The sequence below is a fragment of the Perna viridis genome, chromosome 2 (assembly GCF_037379345.1).
Source record: "Perna viridis isolate PV_CMFRI_1.1 ecotype Kerala chromosome 2, ASM3737934v1, whole genome shotgun sequence".
NCBI lineage: Eukaryota > Metazoa > Mollusca > Bivalvia > Mytilida > Mytilidae > Perna > Perna viridis.
The window spans coordinates 48,327,068-48,342,105 of NC_142446.1; the positions used below are offsets into that span (position 1 = coordinate 48,327,068).

Consider the following 15,038-nt stretch of genomic DNA (forward strand, 5'->3'; position numbering starts at 1 on the left):
ATATTCAGACGATGAACATGAAATGGATGATAAAATGAACATGAAATGAAAAAAAGGATGGGACACAAGGATAATAGGGTCGACAAATTTTGATTGCCACTGGAAAAAGGGGGGATGGGTAAGGTCGGGCAATTTAGCCTCCTGTGGCGGAGCGCAAAGGTTCCTACTCCTATCGAATACCATAGCAGGGTTCTTTAACGTGCGAGGAACGTGGCATCCTTCCCAACACGGTGCACCACTATGGTTTGCGGTCAGGTTTTCCGTATTATAGCCTGACAACCCCAGCATGTAACACGCCAGGGGTACCCCATTCCACCACCTGGGGCACACATCCCAGTTGCTCTGTGGGCAAAGCGCCCTAGCCCCCGGCTAGGGTTCTGAACACTATTTAGTCGCCTTTTACGACAAGCTTAGCGCTGCTGCAGACCTATTCTTTTAACACCCGGACCAGCACGGGACTCGAATCCGTAAAGAGATTTGGCCGTGAGCTTAGTCTAATATTATTAGTTGTCTGGTCCTCGCATATTGGTTTTTATTTTATTCTGAGTCTGGTGTCACTATAATGACCGATTTCTTTCAAAAACTTTAAATAAAAATAAATCCGTACCTACCGACCCTACAAAATTTCAGAATGGTGGTCGGAAACAACTTAATTTTTTTTCGACCTTAGAGATTTCTCATCAATTGACTGGCATGGACCAATAAGTTGACTTACCTATCTGTCTTACATGTACATGACAGTGTTGATTTTATCCAGAAAAGTATTTTGCTTGGTCAAAGATTCAGCAAATGCTGTATGCTGTACAATATAAGCGTGCAGATCGCAAATTGGATCACTAGGTCACGGATCGACATTAAATCACCTGGTAATGCATTTAATGAATGAATGAACGTGGTCACATGACGACTATAATTTCCCCGAATATACCATGACCCACATTAACGGGTATGACTATGCCCGCGGACTGTGTAAACGCTTCGATGCTTTACACCGTCCGTGAGAGACGTTAAAAAACCCTCAGTCCATCATGAATTACAAATACCACATAAATATATGTTAGCACGAATACAAAAATTAAACCAAGTATGGGAATAGTCAGCTGATGGTCAGCGTCTCTCTTATCGTGCAAATGATTGGCTAAAACTGTGTTATGAAATATTTTTGGAGATTTTAGTGGTTTATATGATGAAGACAGTCGAATTATCTGCTAGAAGCAACGATGTCCTAGCTTTATAATGCACGAAATGAAGGGTGTAGCGGATATACGGAAAGTGCTATCGTTTTTAACTTTATTGTTATAGTTTAATCATTTCCTCGTTTGTCTATCCCGGACTTGACTTTTTATGAGCAACTCGGCGGGTGTTTCTAGAAAAGCAGAGGACGCTTACCCTACCGGTGCACCTGGTCCATGCTCCCAGTTTTTAGTGGAGTCCGAGTTGCTCATTTACTTTTGTTACTTTGTATGTATGATATTAGTTACTTTATGTTCTTTGTTGTGTATGTCTGTTTTCCATGTCTGGTCTTTGTCCCTGGATTACATTCTTTTGATTACCGCTATAACCTTGGTTCCCTTGATTACTCTTCCGTATTCAGATTGTCATACATTCATCTCACACTCAAATCAACCAAACGAAACCAAATTGATAAAGCTGTAAAGGGCCAGTTTCATGTACTATCTATGTAATTTTTATCTCATAAGCACAACAACCAAATGTAAAACTAACACTGGTTATGTGGTCAGTTACTCTTTCTGAACAAGAAATAAAACTGAATTTGGTGGGTTTTTGACACTTAATAATATGTGGCATACAACAAAATGTTCAAGTTTACCATAACATACAACTAGAAAGTGTCCAATTGGCATGCTCATATTCGCTTTTTTTTTAATTAAATTTTAATCTGGAATTTTCATATTATACAACTTCTAAAAATGTCGACAATTGTCTTGTAGAACTTTACAGGTACAAGTTCGTGAAGACGATCCAGATTTTGTCAGTACTATTAAAATTCCGATGACACGACCTGATAGCTGTGTTAAAATTCCGGGACTCACTAAAATGATGTGTCAAAAACTCCCTCCAAATTTAAAGATGTGTAAAAACGTGAAAGATTATGAGACGTACCAAAATACTGTAACTCACTGGTGGGATGCATCACAAATATATGGATCAAACAGAAGAACAAACCGCCGTGTACGATCCGGTCGTGGGGGGAAATTGGTTCTTACTCAAGAAGGCCGGCTGCCATTGGATCGTTCCACAGGATTACCTATTACAGGTAAATTAATAAAAATGTGGAATTTTTCGTTCAGTACATTTTATTTGACGATTGTATACATCTTATATTGTTCATGTACTTGTATCCTCGGTCACAAAAAGTCGTCGACTTCTCTTCTCGTCTTATTAATTTCGATTGCACAAAATGTCTGCCGATTTAGGTGTAATGTTAGATTATTAGTCGAGTTTTTGACCTATATATTTTTTACGGTTCTTCGTGCATTTAGAAGGTTATTGAATCCGGTTTGTTTACACTGGGCAAATCGTTTTTTTTTTTCATTTCAAAGGTCTAGATCGTATAATATCACCACACAATAATTTCATCATAATGAAATACTATTATTTTGAACCTTTTATATTTATAAGCTTGCCATAGTTTAAAGGTGTTGGCTATATTACAATTTTCAACAATTTACAAGTGAAAATGTTAGAAGCCATCCATTTTGATCTACTTTAAAATAAAACAAATATGGGGAAGCCTCCATTGCTATTTCCCGTAATAATTTTCAGCCTGGTTTCATTCTATAGTGCAGAACTTTTTAATGTAAGGACACGTTAATCTAAAAATTTCGAATTCATCCCATCTATACCTGACGTAATGAAATTGGGCTTTACAGTCTCAACTCAAGATAGTAACATCCACCTAAAGTTGATAAAGGTTAAAATGTTAAAAGCACAGGAAACAACCAAATTTGATAAAAAATCACTGGTGTTTTGTTCGGATTCTGAAAATGACGTAGATTGTATATTCAAACATGCAAACATCGCATGCAACGTGTGTGTGTGTGTGTGTGGAGGGGACAGTACTTATTTAACTTTAAAATCAAGTTGTGAATATCAAATAATTTCAGCTTTCTTTTGCCATATTAATGTACATTGTTAGGAATAAAATATATTTTTTAAAACAGAGTTTCTTACTTATGAAGATTTATATAGTAAGTGTTTTTTTTTTCTTAAGGACAAAATAACAATTGGTGGGTTGGATTGGAACTTTTCCATATAATATGGACAAAAGAACACAACTACGTGTGTGATCAACTCAAGCAACAAAATCCGAGATGGAACGACAAAAAACTTTTTGAAACTGCTAGACTGATCATATCAGCTGTAATGGCCAAAATACACACAATGGAATGGACAACGGCTATTTTACAAAATTACGTGCTGAAATTGGGACTTAAAAGTAATTGGTATGGTTTTACGATGTTAGATGTCGCTCAAGGAAACAGGACCCTTGCAGAGTCATTAAGTCAACAATTCCCAGAGCTTGCTAACGGAATCCCTGGTGCAGTTGGTACGTTGAATAATTATAGGTTTTCCTGTTTTTACGCAGACTTTTTGTATCGTGCCAGACTTCTTACAATTGGGCTTTTGGAACAGGATTATGTTTCTACAAGATGGAAGTCATTACTACAGAAATTTTATGGTCGTCATGATGAACTCAAGGGTCGTTACGGTGTATCCATCTTCACCATGAAAACTGACCAACATGTCATAGTTTTCATTTCCTCTATCCTCTTTTGCCTAATCCGGACTTAACTTTTTGTGAGCAAATCGGCGGGTGTTTCTACAAAAGCAGAGGACCCCCTCCGTACCGACACACCTGGTCCATGCTCCCAGTTTTTAGTGGAGTCCGAGTGGTCCATTTTCTTTTGTTACTTCGTATTTATTATTTTACTTATTTTATGTTCTTTGTTGTGTTTGTCTGTTTTCCATATTTGGCCTTTTTCCATAAATGATATTCTTTTGATTTCCGCTAGAATCTTGGTTCCCTCGGTAACTCTTTCAACTTTTAAATACCTTGTTTATTATTGAAAGAAATAAAAACACAATCCATAGACAGCAAATAACTATGTTTAAGGTTCATGTTATTTCCATTTTGTGCATTATAATGCTAATTCTTATTTTATGAATGTAATTGACACCAAATTGAAAGTACATTTATTAGGAGTGTCTCTCTTTTCGTTATCAAAAATCAAAGGGCGAAAAAAGTTGTAATAGTTCAACAGAAAATAATGTTCTGACAGCTAAAATAATTCGTACTTTTAATTTAACGGACGGAGTTGTCACTGGCTTCTATTTTATTGAACACAGAATACAATGATATGTTTACAGGCAATCCAAAGAATACAAGAGGCGTCCCCTTTTCACTTACCCAAGATTTTGTAGCTGTTTACAAATTTCATCCTTTAATGCCTGATTATATTGTGATTAGAGATCGGAATGGTGGCACTGAATGTAAGTTTAATATATATATATATATATATATATATATATATATGGGTCTGAAAAATTCCCAACGATGTTAGAACTGACAAATTTGCGAAGCGGTCGTTCCATCCGCGGGACTCGAACTCGTACCGCTGTGACATCTATGGCGACATCGCCTGCATTAAGTCAAGCGCCCTAGACCACTCGGCCAGATATGATATATAAAAATATAGCTTTCGATATATATATATATATATATATATATATATATATATATAAAACACGTCTCAGAGTGTGACGAATCTATTCGCTACACTACTCCATCGGATCAAATTGATACATTGAAGATAAAGTAAGCATAGAAAGGTCTGAAAAATACCCAACGATGTTAGAACTGTCAAATTTGCCAAGCAAATTTTTAGTCGTTCCCTCTGTGGGACTCGAACTCGTACCGCTGTGGCATCTATGGCAACACCGCCTGCACAAAGTCCAGCGTCCTAGACCACTCGGCCATGTAAAAATATAGCTTTCGCTGACCGGGTCATTCCTCCTCGTAGGATTAATCTATGGTTGCAACTTGGGTAAGATCATTAATTTGATCCTCTATCCTACATAATAACACCGATGAACTGTCCCGTACTACCATACATTGTGTACTAAGTTACAACCCTAGATTATCCTACGAGGAGGAATGAACCGGAGTAGGAAAGCTATATTTTTATATAGCCTAGCAGGCCAACAGGTCTAGGGTGCTTGACTTTGTGTAGGCGGTGTTGCCATAGATGTCACAGCGGTACGAGTTCGAGTCCTGCGGAAGGAACGACCAAAAGTTTGTTTGGCAAATTTGACTCGTAAACCGAGTGATACTTCCTCGTAAGTAAAGTATATATACGTGTACACTTCGAAGAAGAAAATAAAAACAATTTGTTACATGGTATTTGTATATTTTACTCCTTTTTAAAAACACGTGTACAGTATACCGAAATTTGTATATTCATATCTGTATTCTTGTAAATGACTGGGACAGTGCCGCTTCTGGTGGTCATAGGTCCCCGAGGGTATTTACCAATCTATAGTAGTCAGACTCGTGTTCGATCACGGAATATGAACTATATATCAATAAAGGATTGAATTCAGTCTTTAAGGACATAACCTCAATCACGTAGTGCACATTATATAACCTGCACAGCATGTTAACTTCAAGTGTGCACCACGGGCATTGAGGTTATTTCAAATACACCTAAAAAACATAACAGTCATTCCTTATTATTCAATTTTAATATCAAAATTTAACGAATAAATCAGCAAAAAGGTTGATGACGTCACAGTCACAAAATAAAATTTGATCTATGAGATGATGGACAAAATAAGCGTCTTACATATGAATTTAAATTATATATTAGAAACCAAAATGAGTCATATGTCAAAATTCGAGTCCATTAAAGCACTGAGGATTTATTCCTTGTATGCCGGACCTTTAGCAATGCAGTTTCTTTGACATACTCATATAGAACTTCACGGAGCTGGATTTGGCTTCCTACTGCGGTATATTTTAATTTGTATACCATTTACATTTTCTACTTGAACTTCCGAAATATTTGTATACAATGCTAATGATGAAATGTTACTCCTTGAAAAGAGTGTAAAGTATACCGAAATTTGGAATTGTGCAATGAACTTGGTCGTTCTTGTCTTCATTTTTTTGTGAATAATTCTCTTTCAAAGTGTCCATGGAATACCCATGCAGACGGTGGCACATGCTTCGTTTTGTTCCCACAAATATCTCATCTTTTTGAAATCACAATCTTTACAAATTATAGTTGTTTGGTTTCTAATTTAAAAAAAAAAAAAAACAGCAGAAGCTGTATAATAAAGTAAATATTTTAGGTCTGTTAATAATTCAGTTGCTTTATCAGGGAACTTTGAAAATGTGTTCTGAGTCACCTCCTGTCCTCGTTCTCTCTGACGTGACAGATAAGCATTACATTGATACATAAATAATGCGTAGTATATATTTTGCTAGTGTCCTCCATATAATAGAATAAGCCTGGTCTCTGCAGAGGTCTCTCATGTGTTGAAATATATATTTTAATGAAAAACAACAAAAAAGTTTTGTATATTTTTTTTATACATATTAACTCTGATCTGAAATATGTTTAAAGTTTTCTCCAATTATATGACGGCTTCCTTATATTTCAGTAAACCGGTACAACATGACTGATGTAGTATTCGAGAAGACGGACAAAGTATTCCGGGAAAACTCGATTGAAGACATAATTTCTTCATTTGGAAACGCAAATCCAGGAGCAATGGCTCTACATAACTATCCCAACTTTCTCCGACATCTTTTTCTACCAAGCCATAGTCCGCACGGTGAAGGATACGTTGACCTTGCTACGATAGATTTAATGAGGGAGCGTGAGAGGGGTGTACCAAGGTAAAACAGTTTATTTTGTGCCATTCTTGTGTAGTGGATAGTTGCGATAAGGAGTCGATTTAGCGGCGCTCCACTCATTCATGATTATAATCGTTTAATGCGATATGAATTCTTTTTTAAGTCAGTGACAAAATTATAACTATTCAATTCTTAATATATTATAGAAAACAAACAAGGGGTTAAATGCAGTAATTAAGGCGAAAATAAAGTTTTAGTGGAAATCAAAACACACAAGCAGACAGAATGTAATAACTTACAACTAACATGAACCAAGTGATTTAGTTATGTTCATTTTCTTTTACAGATACAATGAATTTAGGCGCCAACTGCATTTAACTCCACTTTCTTCGTTCGAAGATTTGACACCGAACAAAGAACATGTTGAGGAGCTTCGAAAGGCTTACAATAACGATATAGAACAAATTGATCTGTTGGTTGGGTCCTTAGCTGAATCTCCACTACCGGATGGTTTTGGATTCAGTGACACTTTTAACAGAATATTCATTGTTATGGCTCGTCGTAGAATGGAGGCAGACAGATTTTTCACTGATGACTACACATCAGAATTCTACACCCAATGGGGTCTTGACTATGTCGATAAAACTTATATGAAGGAAATACTACTCCGACATTACCCGACTCTTGCAAGTAGCTTGCACGTGAATGTCACTAATGTTTTTATTCCATGGAAGAATCAAAACGTTCGTGACGAGTCTTTCCCTTTTCCTATCTATGAATAAACTTCTTTACCGCTAATACTTTACATGGTAATATATATAAAAAAAAACATAATATTATGTAAACGTCCGTTTGCACTAGTTTCATCATTTGTTATCATTGATGGGCATTACTTTCTTGATTTCTGTCGATAAAGACAACGAAAGAATAATGGAATTAGATTTTCCGGTTTATAATTACCCAATGCTACTGGTACTTTCTTTAAAGCAGTTCTTTGGAATGAACCCCGGCTTTATTCTGATAATGAGTAGAACCGGACTACGTTTATGCAAAACAAAAGAATGTTCTCTGCTTTTGAATTGTAGACATTTTTATTAAAGCGTCGACATCCTCAGCTCACAAGTTTGCTCGATGTGTGATAGTGTGAAAGAGTTACCAAGATTCTTGCAGAAATGAAATGAATGCTATCCAGGGACAAAAACCAGACATAGAAAACAGACACACATAACAAAGAACATAAAAGACTAATCAAGAGAACCAAGATTATAGCGGTAATCAAAAGAATGCAATCCAGGGACAAAGACCAGACATGGAAAACAGACATACACAACAAAGAACATAAAGTAACTGAACTCATAAATACAAAGTAACAAAAGCAAGTAACTCGGACTCCACTAAAAACTGGGAGCATGGACCAGGTGCACCGGTAGGGTAAGCATTCTCTGCTTTTCTAGAAACATCCGCAGAGTTGATCATAAAAGGTCAAGTCCGGGGTAGCCGGGGTAGACAAACGAGGACAGGATAATAATCAAATAAATACTTACAAAGCAATAAAGGTAAATTACCAACTCGGACTCCATTAAAAAATTGGAGCATGGACCAGGCGCACAGGTGCAGAAAGATACACTGTAACGATCCATGAGTTCATGAAGATGAGAATGAAACTTTCGTAGTAATGACTTCAATCTTGTAGCAGCATAACTCTGTTCCTGACATACCGGAAACTGAGATCAAAGGATCTGGCTAAACGATGTTCCTTCCTTTGTATTATTTCAGCTATAAAGTCAGCCTGAAGAGTGAAGGAATAGGTCAGCGAGTAAAGGAGCACAATTAGTTCCCATTGGAATGTCGATCGTATGTTGAAACACAAAAAATACCAATTTTATATATTGTAAATTTCAACACGTGTTTTAAGGATCAGCATTAAACTCAAATATGTCGGACGATCATAATCAAAATATTAGCAGTATACAGGAAGTACTCAAAACCAAAATTATCGAAAGAGGAAGCCAAATACATCACCGAGAGGTTCTACAATATGCAATGCAAGATATGAAGCCCAAGTGTTTTACGTATTTTTATATTCGTAAAACACTGAGAAAAACGCGTCCACCACTCTGGACAAATATGTTGTCGATAAAAAATTCCAACATTTTGAAAACATCTTCGGTATATTTGGAAGATGATTTTGAAGTATTTTTACAAAGTATGAAGAATTTTTACCATGTACTACATAATTATCTGTATCTGGGTGTACCGTCTTTTTGGAGTTACAACGATGTATAAAGTTTTTGAGTCGGGATTTTAACTGAATATGGAATATAAGTATAAAGAGTTGAAAAATCATAGGTTTTAATCTATTGTATTCTGATAATAATCTTGAATTTAGGGTTACCAGAAGATCTTTCAAATTTTTCAGGATCCACACTGAATTAATACTACTACGGTGGTAACAAGTGGCGTAGTAGGACTGTAGACCATCTCTTACAGCTGTAATAAAAAAGTTAAAAGTTTTGCAAGCTGTTTGGTGGAACATTTTGCAGATACAGCTATGTAAGGTAGTTTGTATTGATTCTTGTGGAGTTTAGGAATCCAGTACATAGACGGTATATCAGAATCATCGCCTTTGGTGGAGAGACCGAAGGATGATCGTACAGATTAGTGTTTTTTTTTTACTATTCCTTCTTTTGGGAGGGTGGTAGGTCTTATTGTTGTTATTATATTTTGCGTCTACCTCTGATAATAAACATTGCTTGTATTATGTTTTGCTAATAAAAAACAATGTTGAAAGAAGTTCTTAATGTTCAATACATCTCGAAACCCCTTGGATGAAAGATCGAGCTTCAGATATAATAGTATACTGCAAAAAAAGCTACACATCTTTATTTTTGTTATTAAGTTGCTTTATGGATCTGTATGATAAATTGTATAATTATTCATTCCAATCTGTCTGATCTTATAAGATAACCCACATTGAATTCCAACAGTTTCTATTGTATTTTACAGTCATTAAAGAATTATTTCCCTTTTTTTATTTTGAATTCAGCAGTACATTCTATATAATTTTGATCTCCAAAGAACAAGGTTTAAATGAAAAGCCACATTTTAATTTTTTTAACTATGACCTTTAAAACAAAATATCAAAAATCAAAAATGGAAATATGTAGGCTTTCCTACCATGAATCATATTTGCATGATTCTTATCTGGAGTGCTACTTAACATGTATCTCTAATAAGTTTTGTGCGTTTTTTTTTTATCTTGATCATATTTTAACATAATAAAGTTGGTAGGGCATTTTATTTTTGTGACATAAACTATTATTGATTAACCAACAGTAAAAGGAGTCCTATTAATCAAGTTGATTGATCAAAAACTATATCGCTTAAAAAATGAAATTATATAAAAAAAAATAGATGGATAATCTTTTTATCCTTTTTATACTACTTCTTAATTCGATAAGTTCGCAAATTTTATAATATGCATAGCTACATTTTGACAAAAGATACTTTTTATAGCTGATGTATTGCTGGTAACTTAAGTTTCTCACTTAAGCTCGTATAAACGGATTTTGACGTGTAACATGTGCAATAGTTATTAACTAAAATCAGATTTAGCGAAGTTTATAATGCTACAATATGTCCCTTTTTAAAAAAAGCTCTGGTAAACGTTGCATTTCTGTTTGAAGATATATTTGACGAGAATTCGCAAGCCACGATTGTCATTAAGTACTAGAAAATGCAAAGTAACCGTAGACTATCTTAAATACTATACAAAGTACTTCATTAAAACTATAGACGAGAAAAAAGTAATCATAATATGTAATAATATCCTTCTCGTATACAAGTATTGTATAATAATGCAAATATTATAACACATCCATAAAGCGCATTACGTAGCAAAATAATGACTAACAGATGGAATGTTATAAATACAAGTTTTGCCGAGCTAATTTGAAAGAAGATCCTCAAAAAGAATTACCTCGGCTCCCAATGGATGGACAGATTTCAGATTTGATAAATAATAGATGGGGCATACGTTATAAACGATATTCGGTGTTGTCTGATAACAGCTTCCATTTCATGGGACGCTGCCATTTTACATTATATGGAATGATAGAGAAAATTTTCGTCACAAAACTCTCGCCATCGTATTGATGGATTAGTTTCAAATTTGGTGTGTCGCTTTGTATAGATGGAGTATATATTGTGAGCTTTGTTTACTGTTGTCCGATATTAACTCCTGTACCACTACGTGTATGCCTATCACGAAAACGCTTGCAACATCGGTATTTGTTTTATTTTACATTAGTTTTATAACTCATCTTCCTACATGTGTACATTGTATTTGGTTCTAATGCTGCTGATATTACCCCACCCCCTTGAAACACGTGTACTATATACAAACAAAAGCAATATCTAAATGATTGGTAGTTTTGTATTTATCATATAGTTAACTTATATGTACAAACAGTGTGAATGTTGCAGAACACTTGTTTCAGAGTTTGATGCGATACAAATAAGTGTACCTACACTTGATATCTGATAATGGAGGTATTAATAGCGCTTCCAAAAGTCTGTTTTCGATTTGAAGACACAACATTTATTCAGCTGTTTTCAAAATTATCTTTGTAAATAGGAGAAACAAAAATAATTCAGAAATTAAATAAGAATTTCATTACAGCACTGTTTTATATTTATGATTTGTTTGTTATTCTATTAAAGTGTTGTCCGAAAGGATATGTTTGTAAAAAGTGTGTTGAATTTCTTAATCTGAATGAGAAACATTATTTCGCAATGGTTCAAATTTAATTTACTTCTGATGCTACACATGACTACAAATATAGAGTATTGCATTTTCTCTCATTGCTCAAAAATTTAGAAGAAAAGGAGACTGGCTATGTTAAGCATGGGGTCAGTTTTAAATGGCGGCCCCAATCAGAATATGGTTAATTTCGGGGATACCGCATACAAAAATGTAACATAATCTATGCACTAACAAGGATAAAAAAAGAATTAGTCGTCTTTACATTCGAAGACTTACTGAAGAAAAGGCATTTACTCCGGGACAAGAATCTAATTATATATGTGGTTAGCCAATCAGTCATGTCATGATCATAGTACTTCAATTCCTACCAAACTAGTCATACCTTATCTTGCACATACACGCACGCACGCACATTTACAGTCAGGGGAATATAAAATTGTCACTTAAAGCGTCATAGAATCATCTTCGAAAATTCATAACAAGTCGAAAGCCGAAGATTTGGCTCTTGACACCCAAAATTAATTTAAAGAGTCGGATATATCTCCTCTTATTATGTGCATATACTGTAAAATGAAATGCTACTAATCTATGTTGATCAAATACTTTTAATGGTATTACATTATAATTTGTTAGTGTACAAAATTCATCACTACATGTACTATAGGAACCACATGGGACTAATGTTATATTAGACATATGTGAAGGGCGTACAAGGGGAACCTTTCAACTTTCTCCCACCCTTCACTCCTTTCTCCTATCCCTTCTCTCCTTTCTCCCGACCCATCTCTCCCTGTCTACCGATCCATCTCTCCCTGTCTACCGACCCATCTGTCCCTGTCTACCAACCCATCTCTCCCTGTCTACCGACCCATCTCTCCCTGTCTCCCGACCCATCTCTCCCTGTCTACCGTCCGATGTGTGGTATCTCAGTATGAAATAGGGAAAATCAAACGCGCATAGAATATTATCATTCACACACATAAAAAAGTCAATCACTATCATTTGATAGATTTTGTAGATTAAATACGTACAGCGCAAGATTTAATCAAATGATGGTAGAAATTCCGACCAATTAATAACTTAAGGATGCTGTACTTTAGTTTTACATAAGTTATTAATGCAATTTCTTAAGACATTTATTTATTTTACGAAATATTAACGTCTCTTTGAAATGTCCTTTATTTTGTTATGAAAATACGTGTTCTAAACACCACTATTGAAAACGATTGCAAACACGCGTTAGTTCCTTTACGGAGCTTTGTTTTATATTTATTTTTGCTTTGTGTTATGTTTGTTGGTTGTTTTTTTATTTGTCTTTATCTCAAAACTCAAAAAGGTTTAAAATTGCTTATCATCTGATGGAGTGTCAAAGTATAGATGATCTTCTTTGAGACGTTCATTTTTTGCCCAGGAGTAAAATCAAATGATGTCTGGATCGAGTCTCTTGCAGTATTCCCAGATAACGCTCTCCATCCATTCTTGAACTCTCGGATTTCATCCATAGGCCTGCAATAAACTTATGATTGATTATGTATTACAATAAATAAGAAAATACGTCATAAACATCATAAGTTAAATAATGGAGTCACCTGACCATGAAAAACCTGTCAATAAGAATTGGCCCATGATATAGTAATTTCTTTACCTTTTTAGGAGAGTAAAAGAACCGGCTTGAATTGGCGTGAAAATGAACCAGTTATAAACTTTACATTTACTCATTATTTATAAAATTAAGCGCTTCGCTCAACACTCTAAATATTTACGTGTATGCAAATCTCACGGATTTGCAATTAAAATTAAAGAATAATGAAAATAAACTATGAATAAAAAGTAATTAATTAAACAAACTAGTTCATCATTTACGCACGCATTCATACCAGACTTCCATAACGAATTAAATAGTATACTGCGGCAAATATGAACAAAACTATGCAAGATATGTATATGCAAGTAAGTAATGAACCTGACTCGAAACTATCTAAAAAATGGTGATGTCCAATATAATGCAATTAAAGGTTTCGATATGAACTCTTCGACAACATAAGAACAAGTACCCAAAATTATATTGCATGAAGAGAATAAACCGCCAAAAAATATTAGCCAATCAGAGAGTCTAGACAGTGCGACCAACTCAACCATGAGACGGAGATACCCGCAGTACTCGGAAAAAGTCGAAATCAAAACTATGGAATACCAACACCGTCGTACGTCGTCGTAACCTATATTGTCCATGTCCAAAAGTCTGTTTAACTACCATGTGTTACTTACGATATAAGCCGCTAAAATTATAATACATAATGAAAACATTACAATTATTACATAAATATATATAACAAACTAATAATACACAATAACAAAATAAAACACACTATCACAATATCAGGAGATCATGTATACTAAATAAACCAATTATCGTTGAAATCATATGGCCGCCTAAAAATAATTTCGATACTGCCTGTCAAATCAGAATATCATATTTATCTTATGGGCATCTTTCATTTTCATTATCCTTCTATAGTTGGGGAAGAATGAAAAATAGCAAAAATACATTTGACCAACTTATGCCAACTTTTATCAAATGTTGTTACAATTGGTTTCAGAGAGTACTACAAAAGGTCATAAGGGTCATAAATCCTTCAACAGACAACAAATTATTTTTGAAAATTTCGGCAAATGTGCGTCTTCTGATTGTGAACAATATCACTCTCCATCAGAATTTTTCTAAATTCAAAGGTTTTTGAGTTATTTGCAAAAAAACTGTATTTCGACCCCAATGTTCTATTTTAAGTTACAGCGGCCGTTTGTTTCACCGACTAAAAATCCAAAACGGTCATTTTGTGCAGAACAATCTACAAACAGTCGTACCACCTTCCATTTAAATTCTGTACAGTAGATTATGATGAGAAGATTTTTTAAAAGTAGTAACATCAAAAACAGTAAAAAAGGTCCAAAAAAAAAAAAAAAAACAAACTCCAACATGTGTGTACAGATTTTCACAAAAATTTAATCACAGATTGATCTCATCATGGTAAACACTTCTACACCATATCAGACTGTCTGACCCCTATATTCTTTCTTAGTATTGGCGGCCATATTTTTTAACACATCGAAAATCCAAACTGTTACTGTGTGTCGGATACTTTAAGTAACTATCCTGATTAGTTTCATCCAAATGCACTTAGTAGTTTTAGAGGAGACAATATTTGAAGAATTGTTAACAACGTCGACAACGACGCAGACGGACGCCAATTGATGGCAAAAACTTGTATTCGCACAAATACACAAACATTTTAATTGAGTAAATTTAAAAAGAAAATAAGCGACATTGTCACGTAAACACGTCGTATCATCATCTGCAAAGTTGGATCTTGTAACTAAAAACATTTTTAA

General features: G+C 34.8%; 1 protein-coding gene across 1 annotated transcript in view; it reads left to right on the top strand.

Annotated features, from left to right (window-relative positions):
• Window positions 1-7,997, top strand: part of LOC148625489 (uncharacterized) — a 33,637-nt gene extending 25,640 nt beyond the window's left edge. Inside the window, exons 5-9 of the mRNA XM_088569080.1 lie at window positions 1,953-2,278; window positions 3,236-3,571; window positions 4,393-4,515; window positions 6,688-6,925; window positions 7,230-7,997. Coding sequence (XP_088425206.1) covers window positions 1,953-2,278; window positions 3,236-3,571; window positions 4,393-4,515; window positions 6,688-6,925; window positions 7,230-7,665 — 1,459 coding nt within the window. The 3' untranslated portion in view covers window positions 7,666-7,997. The remainder of the gene's footprint in view (window positions 1-1,952; window positions 2,279-3,235; window positions 3,572-4,392; window positions 4,516-6,687; window positions 6,926-7,229) is intronic.
• Window positions 7,998-15,038: the final 7,041 nt, after the last annotated feature.